The following is a 19718-nucleotide window of genomic DNA, read 5'->3' on the forward strand; positions in this document are numbered from 1 at the left end:
ATACATAGTATTAGTAGTATTAATATTTTGTTAGTCATCATGAAAAGAGAAAGCAGGCATGCTGAAAGCAGCAAGGCTCAGTCTGCCAGCAGGGCTTCCTCTCCTCCTGTGAAACTCAAACGGGCAACTCCTTGGCTGACTGCTCCAAAACAGAAGCAGGACAAGCAGCAGGCAGAGCCACTCTCTTCTGCAACTTGTGCCCGGCGTTCTCTTTTTGAGGGTGGGAATGGGAAAAGTGCCCGTTTGCAAGAGGCACGTGGCAGCAGTGCCATTAGAGGAGGAGGAGTATCCCCAACTCCTTCATTCTCCTTTCAGCCCACGAGCCCGCTGATGGACCTAGACGAGGTCCTCAGCACAGTGGAGGGGGGGGAGGAGGAGGAGGCGGTGGGCCTCCAGGATGTGGGGGCTGAGGAGGAGCAGCAGCAGGCCGAGGCTCTCTCCCCAGTCTCATCCCACACCCCTGTTTCTGTGGCAACACCAGAGAGCTCAGGCGGGCAATTGGTGGTGTCACCACAGAAACGAAAGACAAGCATCGTGTGGGACCACTTTGAGTTGGGAGCGGATCCCCGCTTTGCTGTCTGTCGCCACTGCAAACTCAGCCTAAGCAGGGGTTCATCGACAGGGCATTATGGAACCAGCAGCATGAAGATGCATCTTCATAGGCAGCACCAGGCGATCTTGCTGGGGAAAGAGGCGGGCAAGGCGACTGGTTCCAGGGGAAAGCCGAAGGCTGCTGCTGGCACTGCCACTCTAAGCTCTCCATCTCCCATCCCCACAAGGGTTAGGCAGGCAACCCTGCAGGACATGGGGTGGGGGAAGTATTGACCCACAAGATGGCGTTTTCCAATGCCCACCCAGGGTGCTACTGTGTTGGGGCATCTGCCGGGACTGACTCCTCCCCAATACTAGATCTATGACATGTCACTCTGCCTGCCCCTCTGCTAGCCTGTCCTCCTCGGTGACCGACTCGCTGGGATGGTTTGCGTTTGCAATGCGTGACTAACTGCAATGCTGGCTTAGAAACCAGCCATCACTTCCTTGTGCCCCCAGAAATGCCCGCAGCCTGCCTGCCTGCCTGCCCGCCTCCCCCGGGGTGCTGCTGTGGTGGGGCATCTGCCAGGACTGACTCCTCGCCTACTCTGCCTGCCTCTCTGCCCGCCTGGTGCCTGGTTTGCTCCCAATCGTCCTCCTCTGTGCCCCTCAAGGCGTAACTGCTGGCTTAGAAAGAAACAACCAGCCATCTTTGCCTCACTTTGCGCCCACTTATGGGTTGGTTTGCTATGCGTTAGTGCTCAAGCCATCCTTGCGGCACTACAATGCATGCTGCCTGCCTGCTTTCCATTGATGGTGCTATATAAATAAATAATAATAATAATAATAATTCTCCCCTTCCCGCCTTGCAGCGATGGTGTATGTGTCTTGCTTTGACTAAGGGGAGAAGTCCTTCCTGCGCTCACTTAGACTTTATCAAATTCAATAATCCCTTTTTCAAATGTGCCAGAAGATTTAGGGTTATCTCGTGGCATGTTGGGATTGCCTTGGAACTGGCCCCATTGAGCTGTCTGCAATTGCAACTTTAAATCCCTGACATACTGGAGTGTTCAAATTTCAAAAGTTCCCCTAACATCAGGGGATGATGGGATTGCCTTGAAACTTGGTGTCCATGGGGACACATGGGTAAGCTGTCATGGGACCAAAGGATAGGTTTCTAACGTGCAAATTGACGTAGTTGTAGAATGGGACTTGATTTGGGGTGAGTTAAAAAGTTTAAGCCGCGCCAAAAATCAGGGGATGATGGGATTTGCTTGCAACTTGGCGTGCATGTGGACACATGGATAAGCTCTCCTGGTGCCGAGTTTGAGGTTTCTAACATGCAAATTGACGGAGCTATCCCAAGGGGTGTGAATGGGGTGCCCGATTTTCATAAATTCCCCAAAAATCAGGGGATGATGGGATTGCCTTGAAACTTGGCGTGCATGTGGACACGTGGATAAGCTATCATGGTGCTGAGTTTGAGGTTTCTAACGTGCAAATTGACGTAGTTGTAGAATGGGACAATTTGGGGTGAGTTAAGCCATGCCAAAAATCAGGGGATGATGGGATTTGCTTGCAACTTGGCGTGCATGTGGACACATGGATAAGCTGCCCTGGTGCCGAGTTTGAGGTTTGTAACATGCAAATTGACGGAGCTATCCCAAGGGGTGTGAATGGGGTGCCCGATTTTCAAAAATTCGCCAAAAATCAGGGGATGATGGGATTGCCTTGAAACTTGGCGTGTGTGTGTATACGCCCATGAGGTGTCATGGTGCCAAACGTGAGGTTTCTAACTTCAACGGAAAAAAAGTTGTTTACTTTTTTAGCTTTCAATGCAAGCCTATGGGGGGGCAAAAACGGAGCTCCGGATCCGATCCGGAGCTCCGGGCGGAGCGGAGCGGAAGTGGGCGGAGCGGGGGCGGGGCGGAGCGACCCGCTCCGAAAAATGGCGGATCTGCAAGTGAAGCGGAGCGGGGGGTCCGTGCACACCCCTACTTACTGCCTCTGATACCAGAGGTACCAACGTCACTCCAGGGACCTGGCGCCTCTGGAAGGCTTCACCCCCACCGCCACCACCCCCGGTTCCCCGTCACAGAAGCTTCCTCTAGAGCAGCTGCTACTTCCCCAACCAGCCACTGGGCGGACTTGGTTCGGCTGCATCGGGGCGCTCAGTTTCGCTTTCGGCTCGGACCAGGAGCTGCGCCGCGTCCTCCTGCGAGCTGCGAGGAGGCAGGAGAGAAGAGAAACGCCTGGTCGGACGGACCCAAAGCAGGAAAGCGCTCGCCGCCGAGCAGTTGAGGAGGCCAGAACCTGCGTCCGCCCAAAAGGTAGAGTCCGGGGAGGGGGGAAAAGAAGGGGGAGAAAAGGATCCGCACGGAGAACCTCTCTCAGGCTGGCAGAGGGCTACGAGCCCTGTTAGATTTTCTGCCTGCGGCTTCGAGGACTTCGGAGCCCCTCTGGTGAGCGGGTGGGGAAGACGGAGCTGCAGCTTGCAAGGAAGGCACACGCTTGATGGTCCTGCCAGAAGCACTTTTCAACTTCCCTAACCACCCCCCCCGCCCGTGTCAGCCGCAGACAGATGTGCTCCAGCTAAGCTTTATTTATTCGTTTATCCCCCGCGGCCTTTCTCCGAAGCAATGGCCCCTCCACTCTCCCTTTCCCCCATAGAGTGGAACCCACTTGGGAAGAGCGCTGTTTTCATCATCTAACTTCTCCTGTGGGTTAGGAAAAAGTAGGGTGACCCTATGAAAAGGAGGACCAGGCTCCTGTATCATTAATAGTTGTATTGAAAAGAGAATTTCAGCAGGTGTCATTTGTATATATATGGAAAACCTGGTGAAATTCCCTCTTCATCACAACAGTTAAAGCTGCACCTCTTTGAAATCTGGTCACTCTAGTATAACTCCTGCACCTTTAACTGTGGTGATGAAGAGGGAATTTCACCAGGTTCCCCATATATACAAAGGACACTTGCTGGAATTCCCTTTTCTATTCAACTGTTACAGATACAGGAGCCCTGTCCTCCTTTTCATAGGGTCACCCTAGGAAAAGGCAGGAATGGCCGTGCAGCCCTTTGGAGACTGAACACCCTGCCTCCTTTTGAGGTTATGATCTTATAATTAAAAAAGAAAATTTAAAAAGGGAGGCATTAACTCCCTCTGAATTCCTGATCCTCAAACCTGAGTGTGGCCACTGTCAAATCTCCTGCTGCCTCACACTGCTGAAATTTGGAAACACAGTGGTGAAAAATTGGCAGTTTTCTGATATGGAGACTCAATCGTGCTGAATTTAGCTTGGTTTCAGGCTTTTTTTCTTTTACTGTTGCAGGTGGTATGACAGTAAAGCAAAGTAGTCACAGCAGACCTGCTCTCCTCGTCCTCCTCAAAGGAGTCCTTTAACCTGCTTAAATAATTTTGCAGAGAAGTCAGATTTCTTTGCTGCCATCACTGCTACAAAGTTCAAAGATGAGTTTTCACCTGTGTTTGATCACACTCACATGTGTTTCATTGCATTCACATCCTCAAAACAGTAAGATGCTGAAACAGCAGAATGATTTGGTTAAAGACATTTGGGAGCAATCACATGGATGGTCCAGTGGGGGACCTGAGCCTAGGCAGGGCCACCGGTTAAGACTGCAGGAAACTCCCGGAGACCTTGGAAAACCTCCTAGTTCCATCAGTCTCTGGAGGCAGACCATCAAATTTCGACTTCCATCTTGGCTGCAGTTACAAGTAGCCTGAAAGTCCCATTTGATTGGGTAATGATCCATCCATGACAATGGAGCCTCCAAAGGGTCATCTTCCTCCCCTCCTGAACAGAACATACCAGATCCAAAGTAAGCCACAGCACCTGTGTTGGGCCTGATGTTACTTGAGACAGGCCCATCGCTCTGGGGCAGACATCAGGTCCCAATCCAATCCACGCAAGGCGGATGCAGCATGGATAGTGAAATCCCTCCAGACCATCCACTGTGGGCTTCTCCTTGGGGGCACTGTCTTCCTAAATGAGTAGTGTGGGTGTGTTCTAGGTTTGCCTACTGAGGGCTGTGTGTATAACTAACACATGATATTCTTACAAATATTTCAGAGAAAGATGGACAGGAGCAGACAAGGTAAGGAAGAATTTCGGTGATAAATGCGCATTACTGATTTGGCTGGTAACGTATTGGTGGGAGGGGTCATTTTTGTTTGCTCCATTTATTTTTGGGAGGTTTTAATGGCATCATGAAAAGGTGTCTTCCTCCTGAAACTGCTGTTTGCAGTGGGGTGGGGTGGGGATATATCACGTTGGCAAAGAACCAAGTCAGACCTGGACACTTATAACTTATTACAGATTACTGCATTATGGATTAGGCTTGTAATGTATTGGTGGAAGGGGACATTTGTTTGCTCTAAATGTTTCTGGGAGGTTTTAAGGGCATCATCATTGGCAGGCCTCCTTACACTTCTTAGAGCTGAGGCGGTGGGGTGTGTGTGTTATTCCTCATACATGTCTGTAATGATGTAAGCACTAAACAACTTGGGATCAGGAGCAAGAGGGAGTGTAGAAGGGGAAGGTGTCCCCAAACTCCCTGTAGTGTAGGCCCTGGGTAAATAATTACCCACTAGACTGCCACCTCCTCTTAATGTCCACCTCTGCCTGAGCCAGGGGGCTCTCAGTCCATATAGGACCCTTCTAGAGCTTCAGAAATAAAGACCTAAGGGAGCCCCCTCTATTTCAAGTTCTAGTTCTAAAACTTTTAAACAAGACCAAACAGATGGCTTTGGAATTAGTACTGGAGTTTTACTTGGTAGAAAGCACACACAGATCTAAAGGCAGAGGTTAAGCTGATTTACAAAGAAGAGGGGGGAAATATAAAAAGGTGTACAGAAACATATTTGTAAAAAATCCCAGAGAAGCCTTTTGGAATAATGCTGCAGGCAAAAATAACAAAGCACTGCTTTGCCCCATCCTGTGTGTTACTAAAGTCAATTGGGCAGGGCCCAAATCAGGATCCAACACCTCATGGTGAGTTAGGTAGACGAATTCAAGATGAAGAGAAGGACCAGAATGAAGGCCAGCATGAAGACCAAAGTGTGACAATCGCAAACCCGCCCCCCTGCATTATTTCCCACCCAGCTCTGGGCTCTTGGCAAATGTGAGGTGAGTCTGCTTAGCTAATCCAGGGTGACCTTATGGAAAGGAGGACCGGGCTCCTGTATCTTTAACAGCTGCATAGAAAAGGGAATTTCAGCAGGTGTCATTTGTAGGCATATGTCGCACCTGGTGAAATTTCCTCTTCATCACCACAGTTAAAGGTGCAGGACCTATACTACAGTGACCAGATTTAAAAGAGGGCAGGGCACCTGCAGCTTTAACTGGTGTGATGAAGAGGAAATTTCCCCAGATTCCCCATATATACAAATAATACCTGCTGAAATTTCCTTTTCAATACAACTATTAAAGATACAGGAGCCCGGTCCACCTTTTCATAGGGTCACCCTAGCTAATCCCTGGTGTTAGATCAATGTTCTTCACCCAGGGATGAGATCCAAACAGCCCCTAAGCATGACTCCGCACTTCCAGCAACAGAGGGTTCAAAAGCGCTTCATTGATTAGTAATCAAGGTCTGGTCTCTTCAAAGGCAAGCAGTCAGACAGAGAAACAAGAATTCAGCACAGCATTTGAAGCTTGCAAGGGGCAGTTCCCAGTAGCAGCATGAACCAATCAGAACGTAACACTGGAGCATAACTTATCTTTGCTGAACAACCACTGTAACCTAACCTCTGCTGTACTGTAAGCTAACTTTTGCACTGGAGCCGAGGCTCTCTGTTTTCATTAGATAAGACAGATACAAGGAGACATCCAAGGAGACATTCTCGCATACGTGACATTTCGCCTGCTGTATAATGGCTACTTCATAGCTTCCTTTAGAAAATGGAGGCACCTATGCTAACACTGGCTAGTAGAATAGCTGTTCCGGAGGCAACACTCTGTGGCCCACCACCAACTTCCTCAGCTTCCAGGAGCGGAAGGAGTGAAACGCTCTCACTGTGCTCCAGCCGACCTCATTCAGCCGCATGTGGCAAGAGTTCCGCTCTGACCTTGACAGGCCTGGAGACGAGAACGACATAATGACCCACTCAGGTGGTTCTAACTGAGGCATGCAGGGCCCTCCTCGTGAAAAGGGCCTTCCTACTAGGCAGCTGAACAAGAAAAGGGATTTCTTGGAACCAGGTTACCTTAAAACTCATCTTCCTCTATATAGACCTGTTAGACCTCTGGAGTCTTCAGAGGAGGCCTTCTTGTCTGTGCAAAACCCCTGCAAAGTTCCCATCTGGCAGCAGTACGGCCACAGACCTTCTCTGTGGTGGCTCCATCTCTCCGGAATGACCTCCCCTCTGTGATACATCAGGCACTGACGATCACTTGCGTTCATTAATTACTCAAACCTTGCTTGTTTACCCTGGCTTTTCCCAACCTTTAACTTGTATGAATGTTTTTGTGCTTTTATAATGATGCATTGTTTTATAATTTGCTGTAAACTGCTTCAGGGGATTTAGGATGGGAAGTGGTATATAAATATTCTGAAATAAATAAAACAAGCATGCTCAAATGGGGAAGAGCTAAGGGTCAAACCACATGTTAAAGGTGTTATTGCATTAACGTGAGACACACACATAGAGAGAGGGGTTGGTCAAATTCCTGGAGGAGGAGAAGGCTAGCAATTGCTTCTAGTCCTGCTGGCTATATGCTACCTTCAGTATCAGAGGCAGTAAGCTTGTGTGCACCAATTGCTGGGGAACATGGGTGTGAGGGTGCTGTTGCACCTGTTTCCTGCTTGTGAGTTTTCCTCTGGGGCAGCTGGTTGGCTCTTCTTATGTTCATAGGTGACTGGGAGTAGAATCAGAACCGGCGGGGGAATTTTACCTCTGCCCGCGTCCTACTCCTGATGAAACTGTGCCTTCAACCCTTCCACCCACCCCAGCTGCAAACAGCCCTATGAACAAGCCAGACAGGATCCATCTAGCCCACTATTATCTACTGCGACTGGAAGCAGCTTTCCTGGCTGAGGCCTTTCTTGTCGCTGCTCCTTGATCCTTTGAGCTGAACAGTCCACGCATAGAACTTGGGACCTTCTCCATGGGCTGCTGAGCTGTGGCCCTCCAGGCCTGGCAGTGACTCCTTGGGGTCTCAAGCAGAGACCTTTTCCAACCCTCCTATATGAAGTCCTCTTACTGGAGACCCTGGGGATTGAGCGTGGACCTTCTCCCTGCTCCACCACTGAGCAAGGGCCCAATCCCCAAAATATTGGCCATTCCAAAATATAGTCTTGTACGATGAGCATCAGGGAGGGAAAAGAGAAAGTGTTGGCATTCACGTACCGATATGAATCATAGCAGTGGCCGCCTGCTTCTTTGCTGACGTGTTCCTCAAAACCCACAGGAGAAGGCAGACAACTGAGGATCATCCTCGTTGGCAAGACTGGAGCTGGGAAAAGTGCCACAGGGAACACCATCCTGGGCCGGACGGTCTTTGATTCCAGGCTTCAGGCAAAGCCAACAACTGAGACCTGCCGAAGAGGTGATGGGAGTTGGAAAGGCTGGAATGTTTCGGTGATTGACACAGCAGATATTTTGGATTCAGAATTTTTGCCAGATGAGATCAAGCGCTGTATTAACCTCTCCAAGCCTGGTCCACACGCTTTGGTGTTCGTGACCCAGGTGGGCCGCTTCACTGCGGAAGACGAGGTGGCGGGGAAGCACGTCCAGGATGTGTTTGGAACGGAGGCCACCGAGCACATGATCGTCTTGTTCACCCGCAAAGAAGATTTAGGAGGGAAGCCATTGAAGAATTACATATGGGAATCGGAAAACAAGGCTCTCCTGAAGCTGATTAGGGAATGTGGGGACCGCTCCTGCGCTTTCAATAACAGGGCAGCTGGAGCAGAGCGAGAGAGGCAGGTGGCTGAGCTGATGGAAATGGTCCTGGGGATGGTTGAGGAGAATGAAGGGAGACATTATGTCATTCCGCCATACCTGGGGCCTTCCAGGTATGTGCTCACGTTCATGAAAATGGCAAAATGGGCCATTGGGGGTCTCAGCTACAGACGAGTACTTCTGCTACTGGGGACTGCAGGTCTTATCTGGGTTTGTCACTGTTATCAGTTAGTTCCTTGATTATTTGACCAAGCTCAAGAGACGATGGCTGAGGACCAGTTGAAGCTTTTTGAAGCCAATTAACTATCTTGTTATTAGGTGGCAAAAGTTTGACAAATAAATGACATAATAAACTAATGAGCATACTTAGTTGTCGTGCCTTAATTTCATGCATTTATAAAGTAAATCATGGTTTGTGTGTTTTATTTTCTAGACGTTACTTGTCCTAGTAAATTTGGCTACTGCAAAGTCTGGAAACTTTGCAGTAGCCAAAGTATGGAAACAAAGCCCTATGAAGAGAGACTGAAAGAACTGAGCATGTTTAGCCTGGAGAAGAGAAGATTGAGGGGAGACATGATAGCACTCTTCAAATAATTAAAAGGTCATCACACAGAGGAGGGCCAGGATCTCTTCTCGATCCTCCCAGAGTGCAGGACACGGAATAACGGGCTCAAGTTAAAGGAAGCCAGATTCCAGCTGGACATCAGGAAAAACTTCCTGACTGTTAGAGCAGTATGACAATGGAACCAGTTACCTAGGGAGGTTGTGGGCTCTCCCACACTCGAGGCCTTCAAGAGGCAGCTGGACAACCCTCTGTCAGGGATGCTTTAGGGTGGATTCCTGCATTGAGCGGGGGGTTGGACTCGATGGCCTTGTAGGCCCCTTCCAACTCTGCTATTCTATGATTTATGAAAGTTAGCGACACTCGCAGGGCACAGCTTAGAACAGAAATCTGTTTTTTAATGTGCAGTTTATTAAATGGTCAATCAAACACATTCCTAACACTGCAAAGCCAGAATTTCTGAACTTACCCACAAACAAATGCAGCAGAAATATACTGAACACACAGTGTAGCGCATTGCTACACTGCTTTTGGTTGCTACACAACGGCCAGAGGACAGGTTTGCAGTGGAGAAGCTGGGGGAACCTGGGGGGGGGAGTCCCAGTGGCAGCAGGGTCAGGCTAGCCGGGATTGGTGGCGTTGTGCAGGCGCTGCTGCTGTGCCTCCCGTGTGGCCAGGGAGAAATGGCGAGGCTCAATCAGCAGGAACGGCAGCTGGAGCGTGGGCTGCTTTTTACCCAACCACATTTGGGCCACATGTTGTGCCCAAGGGAGAGCAGGCGCCCTGATGTTCTCTTGTTCTGCATGCAAGGTTGCTGCCATTATGCATGAGATGGGAGATGCCATACAGCGCCATGTGCATTACTTCAAGGGATGCTAGAACGCCCCACCCCCCACCCCCGGCTGCCATGCTGCAGGAGCGACGTGGACAGTGCTGCCTCCCAAGACCCGGAACATAACAGCGGTGCTTGACCAGTGTGTGGCTGGATGAAGCCGGGCGTTTTTGAGGGCATTGATTGGCCCAGTGATGGCATCCAGCTCTTGCCAGGGGAATGGTGTGCCTGGATGTCCCTGGGCTGCATAGGTGGGGCTGTTATACCTTGGTTGGCCCCAGGAGAAGCCGATGTGAAATGCAAAGCCATTGCTGCTTTTTCAGCTCCAGCTTCCCTTCTGCATAAGGCTTGCAACGAGGGCTTTCTCAAATTTCAAGCGGGTGCCCCCCCTAAGCTTGTTATTTAATTAATTTAATTTATTTATTTATTAATTACATTTTTATACCGCCCAATAGCCGAAGATCTCTGGGCGGTTCACAAAAATTAAAACCATGAGGAACATAATAGAACAACCAACAATCTTAGCTTGTTATAGCAAAAACCCGTTGAAATGGTCTCACGGATTCTCAGGTGTGCTCCTGAACAGAAACAGGTGGGTTTTTTTTTTAAGGATCTACGTGGATTTTGTCCCTGCTTGCACTTGTGTAAATGAGCACTTATTTATTTATTTATTTATTGCATTTTTATACTGCCCAATAGCTGGAGTTCTCTGGGCAATTCACTTGCACTAATACACATTAGGGCTAATACACATGTGTACAAACGCGTATTTGTGCAGAGTCCCCCCACAAGAGTAAAAATAAAAAATAAAAGCCAGTTTGCAAGTCCATAGAATCTGCGTAGCTCAGAAAAAGCCAATGCTGCAGACCGCATAGGTCCGGTTCAGGACTCTGACACTGGGCCCCCTCTGGTCTTACAGGTGGCATCAGGCAGTGGTAGCAGCAGAGGGAGCGTACCAGGGCTTACGCACCTGACCACACATTACCTGCAAACACACATTTAAGAACCCTACTGCCTTAGAAAAGGAAAGATGTCTCACCATCTGTTCTCACAGGTGCTGTGCAAGGAAGCCTGCAGCCTGGGAATCATGTGGCCGGGATCTATATTTGAAGACTTTTGTGTTGATCAGGAAGCATCTCGGGTTACCAGGGAGAATAAAGGGGGTGGGTATTTCTTAGCTTTTAAGAACTTCCGAAGAGGAAACCCAGGTGCACCCCCACGACCACCAGCCCCCCTCTGCTTTCTTCATGCTAGAAAGATTCCAGACTCAAAGAGTTCCTTTTGTAAATTCTCTTTTCGGACTGTCTTTTTAAGAACTGGCTTTGATTCAGGGGCTGCACTGTGAACTAGTTTGGCAGGCCTCCAGAGTCAAAAGCTCAACAATACCCATGCCTAAGCTGCTTTAAAACTGAAAGCCTGAAGATCATTCCTCTTGCCTTATTTCTAAGACCAGAGAAAACAGAAGGCCACCAGCCTCCACCACAGTATCCCTTTGCAGGATGGTCCTTGATCGGAACTATCCCTCAGGTCGAAGAAGCCTCCCAGAGAAGTGCAGCTGTTCCTCTTGGACTTTGAAGCAGAGCAACGCCTTATACATGAGTTTCCAGCCCCATTTTGTCCCCAAAATGTTAATTTGGGGCAGAATATTTGCAGGAGAGAATCAGCAACTGGGACGGGGGAGCCTAATCCCCCCTGCAAATGTCTTCAAATGCCTCCCTCCCTCCATGACTAGTATTAATCTGGGGGCAGACTATATCACGTCAGGTTTGCTGCTGTGATAAGCAAAACTCCACGCTTTTGCTGCTTTGGGGGTCGCCATCCACCTCTCCACGCCCCTGCTGAGACTCCGGAATGAGGTTAGTCAGCAGATGCGCCATACTCACTTTGCTCTTGATAAAAAATTTGGGGTAGGTCCCCAAACTTTTAGCTTTGCAGGAAACCTCTGCCATAGCCGCAAAGTGGCTGCTGTGTTTTATAATCGATACAGCAGCATCACGCAGCCATCCTGGGCCTTTCAGGGACCCCTGCTTTCCCCCAGCCAGGCTCTGAGATAGGAAGCGAGTCTGGCTGAGAGATAATGGCTGCAGGAGTTAGATTTTATTTTTTTAAAAGAGTTTCTAACTACATCAGCCCTGTTATGGCTCTTGGTTTGCACATTTTTATTACTCTAGTTCTATGTGTGTGAGGGGTGAGAAGGGCTGCACTCAACCCACAATCAGTTCTTATTCAAGTAGGGATGCTGTTAAAGTCTGCAATAATTTCCAGGCTCTGGATACGACTTCCAACAGCCCTTAGCGCTTCTCCTTCAGTCAGAGGCCTCCGCTTCTCTACTAAACCTACGCAAGATGCAATCCTTCCCTCCCTCTCTTTCTACAGTGCCTAGAATGTTGCCACATCAGCAACTCAGGTGTCGAAGACCCTGGGGGATTTATTTATTTGTTCTGCTGCTTCTAGGCGATTAGTTTTGTTTTCAGCTTGGACCAGGAGCAGTATCACATCCTTCTGCTAGCTGCAAGGAAGCAGGAAAGAAGAAGAAAAAACGCCTTGTCTGACGAACCGAAAGCAGGAAAGATCTCATTGGGCAGGTGAGGAGACCAGAACCTCATTCCCCAAAAAGGAAGAGGCCGGGGGGGGGGGGGAGGGTGAAAAGAAGGGGGAGGGGAGAAAAGGATCTGCACTGAGAACCTATCTCAGGCAGGCACCCTTGTGGAAAGGCGGCGGAGGGCTACTAGCCCCGTTAGATTTTATGCATGCCGCTTCGAGGACTTTGGAGCCTCTCTGGTGAGCGTGTGGGGAAGACAGAGGTGCAGTTTGCAAGGAAGGCACACGCTTGATGGTCCTGCCAGAAGCCCTTTTCAACTTCCCTGACCTCCCTCCCCTCGTGTCACCTGCAGATAGACGTGCTGTCTTTGGAGCACCTTTTAAAGCTTTATTGTATTTTATTGTATTTTATTTGTACCTCACCTTTCTGCCAGAAAATTCCCCTCCACTCTCCCTTTCCCTGAAGAGTGGGACCCACCTGGGAATCGCGCTGTTTTCATCTTCTAACTTCTCCTGTGGGTTAGGAAAAGGCAGGAACGGCCGCGCAGCCCTTTGGAGACTGAACTTCCTGCCTCCTTTTGAGGTCATGGTGGCTGTTTGTCTCTCTCCCCGTGAAAGCTGTCAGTTTTCTGTTTTTTAAAAATGGAGACATATTGGATTTCGTGATCTATGGGTGGGTGTGTTTTACATTTATGACTATTTAATTTAATTTAGCTTATGATTATTTATTTATGACTATTACAACTCTGATTGGGCTTGCAGTGCCACCCCCACCCCTACCCCTAAAAACAAGTGACCAGCAATGTAGCCTACTGTTAATACAGCTGATTAGAGAAGGTCTGATCCTAGTTTGGATCCCCAACGAAGCACACACACACCACCACCCCGGACAAAACAAAAGCACTCCTCAGCAGTGCTTAATTGCAACCCCTTGGTATGGCCATGGAGCCCAACACTCTCAGCCTGGTCACAGGTACTGTGGTCAGGGGTATCTCAAGCTCCCGAGAGGTCCGACCGAGGGAGCCACTATCGCGTTCCCAGTGTCAGTCGACTGCCAGGGCTGTCCCCCAGCCAGGCTGAAATCTGTATGGGAATGGTTCCAATAATTAGGAACCACCAAGATCACTGGAAGCTAAATGGCTCCCACCTGCTGCAGGAATTCACTCAAAAAAGGCAGGTTACTGTCTGGATGACCCATGTGATACAGATCATCCAGGTTCCAGCTTGATTTTTTTCAGTAAAAGACACAGCACTGCCTCTTTGGGGACTGTGGTGACCAAACCCTTCCTCACGGAGACATCAGTTCCCTCTGAAATCCAGATCCCCAAACCTGACCCAGCTGCTTTTACTACTTACCAAAGGCCTGGATTAGGGTGGCCATATGAAAAGGAGGACAGGGCTCCTGTATCTTTAACAGCTGCAAAGAGAAGGAAATTTCTGCAGGTATCATTTGTATATATGGGGAACCTGGTGAAATTCCCTCTTCATCACCACAGTTAAAGCTGCAGGAGCCCTGCCCTCTTTTAAATCTGGTCACTCTAGTATAGCTCCTGCAGCTTTAACTGTTGTGATGAAGAGGGAATTTCACCAGGTTCTCCATATATACAAATGACACCTGCTGAAATTCCCTTTTCTATGCAGCTGTTAAAGATACAGGAGCCCTGTCCGCCTTTTCCTATAGTCACCCTAGCCTGGATGGAGGTCACAAGCATTTCCCCCCCCCACACACACACTGGAGTGTGCCCCCTGCCAGCTCTGCTGCCCCACACTGCTGAAATTTGGAAGCACAGTGGTGAAAAATTGGCAGCTTCCTGCTATGGAGATCCAAAAGTGTGAAATTTAGTTTAGTTTTGGCCTTTTAAAAATGCAGTATGCCAGCAGAAGTCCAAGGGCTGGAAATTAGCCCCTGGGTTATCTGATGTTACCCAGCCCTGGTGTAGATCCAGAGAAGATCCAGAGGATCTTCTCGATCCTCCCAGAGTGCAGGACACGGAATAACGGGCTCAAGTTAAAGGAAGCCAGATTCCGGCTGGACATCAGGAAAAACTTCCTGACTGTTAGAACAGTGCGACAATGGAATCAGCTACCTAGGGAGGTTGTGGGCTCTCCCACACTAGAGGCCTTCAAGAGGCAGCTGGACAACCATCCGTCAGAGATGCTTTAGGGTGGATTCCTGCATTGAGCAGGGGGTTGGACTCGATGGCCTTGTAGGCCCCTTCCAACTCTGCTATTCTATGATTCTATGATTCTATGAAAAATAAGTAGGTCTCAAACCTCCAAGCAGCTGGCCCATTCTTCCAGTGGCACATGCCGAAAGGTATCCGCAACAGTATGACAAGATGACATCCTAGCCTCATTCCGCTCTGCCTCTGTTAGAACCATGGGACCTAAGCCAGGGTGGGTGGTTTTATCTGTGAATTGTAAAGCAAAGCAGCCACAGCAGACCTGCGACACCTGCTCTTACAGACCTCCTCAAAGGAGCCCTTTAACCTCCTTAAATAATTTTGCTGGCTAACATTGTGCAGGCACAATGGTAGCAGAGAAGTCAGAGGCCTTTGCTGCCATCATTGCTCCAAAGCCCAAAGTATGTTTGGAAGTGATCACATGGATGGCCCAGACCAACTCTCCATTCCAGTGGGGGACCTGAGCCTAGGCACGGCCACCAGCTAACCCTGCAGGAAACTCTCCCAGAGACCTCAGAAAACCTTCTAGTTTCATCAGCCTCTGGAGGCAGACCATCAAATTTGGTCTTCCATCTTGGCAGCAGTACCCTGAAAATCTAATTAGATTGGGTAATGATCCATCCATGGCAATGGAACCGTCAAAGGATCATCTTCTTCCGTTCCTGAACAGAATATACCAGATCCAAAATAAGCCACAACACCTGTGTTGGGCCTGATGTTACTTGAGACAGGCCCATCGCTCTGGGGCAGCCATCAAATCCCAAGCCAATCCACACAAGGTGGACGCAGCATGGATAGTGAAATCCCTCCAGACTACCCGATCCTCCCAGAGTGCAGGACATGGAATGACGGGCTCAAGTTAAAGGAAGCCAGATTCCGGCTGGACATCAGGAAAAACTTCCTGACTGTTAGAGCAGTACGACAATGGAACCAGTTACCTGGGGAGGTTGTGGGCTCTCCCACACCAGAGGCCTTCAAGTGGCAGCTGGAAAACCATCTGTCAGGGATGCTTTAGGGTGGATTCCTGCACTGAGCAGGGGGTTGGACCCGATGGCCTTAGAGGCCCCTTCCAACTCTACTATTCTATGATTCTCCTTGGGGGCACTGTCTTCCTAAATGAGCACTGTGGATATGTTCTAGGTTTGCATGTTGAGGGCTGTGTATAACTAACACATGATATTCTTACAAATATTTCAGAGAAAGATGGACAAGACCAGACAAGGTAAGGGAGAATTTTGGTGAGAAATGCGCATTACTGATTTGGCTTGTAACGAAATGGTGCGAGGGGACATTTTTGTTTGCTCCAATTATTTTTGGGAGGTTTTAATGGCATCAATACTGACAGGTCTCCCTACACTCCCCTACTCCTGATGAAAAGGTGTCTTCCCTCTGAAGCTGCTGTTTGCAGTGAGGAGATATATCATGTTGGCAAACAACCAAGTCAGACCTGGACGCTTAACCCCCCCTGCTGTCTACACTGACTGGCAGTCGCCGGCAGAGGCCTTTCCTGTCCCTTGCTCCATGACCCTTTCAGATGGACGTGCCGGGATTGACCCTGGGAGCTTCTGCAGGGGAAACCTGTGCTTTTCCACTGAGCTGTGGCCCTGCCGTGCAGGGCACGGTCTCTCCGAGGCTCCAAGCAGAGGCCTTTTCCAATGTGCAATCCTCTAAGAGGAGAACCTGGGGGTTGAACACGGAGCAGCTGCATGCCTGACATGTGCTCCATGCCTGAGCTATGTCTCATCCCCAAAATAATCTCCATTCCAAAAATGGAGCCACATTCAGTGAGTATCAGGGGCAAGGGGAAACTGTAGCTGTTCTTGTTTATGTGACAATCAGTGGCATCTCGGCCACGGCCCTTTGCTGACATGCTCTTCAAAACCCACAGGAGAAGGCAGACAACTGAGGATCATCCTCGTTGGCAAGTCTGGAGGTGGGAAAAGTGCCACAGGGAACACCATCCTGGGCCGGACGGTCTTTGATTCCAGGTTTCAGTCAAAGACAACCACTATCTTCTGCCAAGGCGGCTGCGGGACCTGGAAAGACTGGGGCGTTCTAGTGATTGACACAGCAAATTTTTTGGATCCAGAAGACCTGGAAAGTGAAGGCCTGCACTGTATTGCCCTCTGCAAGCCCGGCCCTCATGTGCTGGTGTTCGTGACCCAGGTGGGCCGTTTCACTGCGGAAGACGAGGCGGCCGCCAAGCAAATCCAGGATGTCTTTGGGGTCGAGGCCATCAGGCACATGATCGTCTTGTTCACTCGCAAAGAAGATTTAGAAGGGGGCTCCTTGCAGGATCATGTGTGGGATTCCGATAACGAGTTTCTCCAGAAGCTGATCCAGAGATGCGGGAACCGCGTCTGCGCTTTCAATAACAGGGCAACTGGAGCCGAACGGGACGGGCAGGTCTCTGAGCTGATGGAAATGGTCCAGAAAATGGTGCAGGAGAAGGCAGGGAGGCATTATGGCAGCAGGCCTTACTGGGATTCTTCCTTAATGGAGGCAGCCCTTAGCTCCTTCATGGTCAGAAAAAAGGAGAAGGAATCCTTGCGCAGCTTTAGCTGGGGGAAAATATGTGGGATCATTGTGGTTGCTGCCTGCCTTGGGGTGTGTTTTGGGTATCTGGCTTTTACGGAGCTGAGGAATTAGAACCAGCGGGAGCATTTTTTAAAGCCAATTCACCTTCTTGTTATAGGTAGCAAGAGAAGGACAAATGAATGACATAATAAACTAATGAACATACCTAGTTGTCTCGGTTTAATGACATGATTTATTTTTAAAACATCACAGGTTGTCTGGGAAATAATCTTAAAATGCACAATGTGTTAGCAAATGCAAACCAACTTGAGTACGGCAAAGTATCAACATTCGCACACAGGGAGCAGGTCAGAATAAAAATGTCATTTTTTAAAAATCTGCAAGCTCTAAAACGATCCGTTAAACTGTCTGCTGCGTTTGTTTGTGGATCTGCATGTTGGAATTCGCAGGTTGGATTCATAGAAGCCCAAACTCATTTGAATCTGTCGCAGATTCCTCCGGCATCCCTATGAGCCCCCGCTTTTGGCCTTATGGGGGGCATCATATGTCGGCAGTAGCAGAGGCAAGCTTGATCATGCAGCACACGCCCCAGCCAGGCCGGCAGGCATTGACCGGATAGCAGCGCCCAGTGGAGGCCATACCGGCCCTGACCTGGGCTGCCACTGACCTGGTGTTCAGCACCTGCAGTGTATGACTCAGCCTCCTTGCCCCAATGGAGGCAGGGGTCTCCTCCTCCCCTCCTCAGCTGTGCCTGTAAGTAAAAGATGTCAGATATGCAGAGGAACAAGTGAGCTCCAGGCTACACTCAACGTCAGCCTTGGTGGTGCCAGAGGGCCCTGGAATTCTGACACCAGCACTGGGTTAGGGTTGGAGGTCCCTTCCAGTGTTATGATTATATGTTTTATTGTGCACTTTTCTGTGCCTGGTGCTTTACAGTTTTGTCCTGGAAGACTTCCACAACCAGCCTGTGAAAGCTCCATCACGTGGAGGGAAACACGCTCCCTACCATCGCTTCTCCACCAGTGTTTTCCTTCCTCAGTTAAAGAGGAAGTACACAACGATGAGTCCGCTGTTTTGATGGCGCTGCTTCTCCTGCACGCAGCCGGCGAGAGCAGCGATTACGAGTTTAAAAAAACATCGGACTTCACAGGGGTTTTTAAATTATTTATTTGTTTGTTTGTTACATTTATATACCGCCCCATAGGCAAAGCTCTCTGGGTGGTTTACAAAGTTTTTGTGGCGCAAAGAGGGCCAGACGGGGCGGGAGGCAGGCAGGCGGCGTCCTGGGAGGGACCTGAGCGAACTGCGTGAGGGAGCCACGAAACGCTCGTGCGGATGGAGCGTTTAGTAAAACGCTGAGCCAGTTGCAAAGAATCACGTTTCTCCATCTCCTCACGCTGATCGATGCCGGCGCCGAGCCACGCAGCGAGTGGGGGAGGGCGCGCACCTGTGGCTAAAGGCCTGCGTGGCTCTTGCCGGCTGGGGCAGGCTGGGCGTTGCAGTCACTGGCACACCTGGGCAGTGCCTCTCCAGACCCCGCAAGAATCACACCCCACAAAGAGCAGCCTCCCCGAACGGGAAAAGCAGAAATAACCAGTCATCCTCGGCAGCAAAAGCAATGTCAGGGGCGTTAGCAGACCGGGGAAGGAGGGGGCGGTCGAGCCCCCCTCCCCAAAGGGGCTTGATTTTCCAATAACGCCTTCTGGGGCCTGTCAGCAACGGCCAGCCCTCGCCGCTCTCTCCGGGGCTGCTCCCCAGAGGGAAATCTCAGTCCACTTGTGTGAAGCGGGCGGCAGCTCTTGGGTTCTACTTTGGGCGGGCCCCCACGCATCCTGTGCTTCGCGTCGCTCGCCCCCGCCCGTGCCCTGGGGAAATGCCCCCTCCCTCCCCGCCCTGGAAGCCAGCTGCCGCCGAGGCAGCAACGCCCAGTGCGCCGCGCCGTGCAAAGACAGCGGCTCGGCGCAGCCCGGCCATCCGGAGGGAGGCAAGGAGGGAGGCAGGCAGGCAGGCAGGCAGGCAGGCGCCCCTTCATCGGGCGCAACCAGCCTCGGCCGGCTTCTGCTTTCAGCAGAGCGGAGGGCAGGAGGTCTGCGATCGCCAAGGGAGGCGGAATGAAAGCGCTGAACCACCTTCCCCGACCTGGTGCCCTCCGGATGTGTTGGACTGCAACTCCCATCATGCCCAGCCAGCGGCACCAGGTTGGGGAGGACCGATCGAAGCGGATTTATTAATCCACAGTCCAGCCCAATACCTGTTTCTTCATCAGCGCTCAAGGCCACTCCGTTCAGTGGGGTTTTAGGGCCTCTGCGTTACTGCTGAAGCCACCTGGAGGGGGTCAAGAAGATGCCCTGGCAGCAGGACACACGCAGGACTGGAGCCTTGAACTAGCTGCTGCTGCTGCTTAGGGTGCAACCCTACGCGTGGCTTTTGTTGTTGTTTGTTCGTTCAGTCGCTTCGCATGGACCTACAGGCAACCATGCTGGCTGGAGGATGCTGGGAGTTATAGGAGTTTTTCTGTCTAAGCGTGCATAGGATTGCACCATCAGTAGATCTTTAAAAGGGATTTTAATTATTGCTGTCAAAGTCTGCAATAATTGTCAGGTTCTGAA

General features: G+C 50.2%; 2 protein-coding genes across 3 annotated transcripts; both read left to right on the top strand.

The window, feature by feature from the left end:
- Positions 1-2684: 2684 nt before the first annotated feature.
- Positions 2685-8818, top strand: LOC134395573 (GTPase IMAP family member 1-like). The gene is made up of 3 exons (XM_063121737.1): positions 2685-2861; positions 4621-4645; positions 7960-8818. Exons 2-3 carry the CDS (start codon positions 4627-4629, stop codon positions 8691-8693), a joined length of 753 nt encoding a protein of 250 aa, XP_062977807.1. The 5' UTR covers positions 2685-2861; positions 4621-4626; the 3' UTR covers positions 8694-8818.
- Positions 8819-11790: 2972 nt separating this feature from the next.
- LOC134395606 (GTPase IMAP family member 3-like) lies at positions 11791-17313 on the top strand. Of its 2 annotated transcripts, XM_063121776.1 has the most exons (3): positions 11791-12432; positions 15769-15793; positions 16460-17313. In XM_063121776.1, the coding sequence occupies exons 2-3, from the start codon at positions 15775-15777 to the stop codon at positions 17218-17220; spliced, it is 780 nt and encodes a 259-aa protein (XP_062977846.1). In that variant the 5' UTR covers positions 11791-12432; positions 15769-15774; the 3' UTR covers positions 17221-17313. The 2 variants fall into 2 exon arrangements, with proteins under 2 accessions (XP_062977846.1, XP_062977838.1); XM_063121768.1 differs by lacking the exon at positions 11791-12432 and having other exon boundaries at positions 15526-15793.
- The last annotated feature ends 2405 nt before the right edge of the window (positions 17314-19718 follow it).

Source organism: Elgaria multicarinata, chromosome 1, assembly GCF_023053635.1.
Source record: "Elgaria multicarinata webbii isolate HBS135686 ecotype San Diego chromosome 1, rElgMul1.1.pri, whole genome shotgun sequence".
NCBI lineage: Eukaryota > Metazoa > Chordata > Lepidosauria > Squamata > Anguidae > Elgaria > Elgaria multicarinata.

Coding starts and splice junctions, on each gene's coding strand:
- LOC134395606 (XM_063121768.1), top strand. CDS start 15,745: ATGATATTCTTACAAATATTTCAGAGAAAGATGGACAAGACCAGACAA. Junction 15,794..16,459: donor GATGGACAAGACCAGACAAG/GTAAGGGAGAAT, acceptor CAAAACCCACAG/GAGAAGGCAGACAACTGAGG.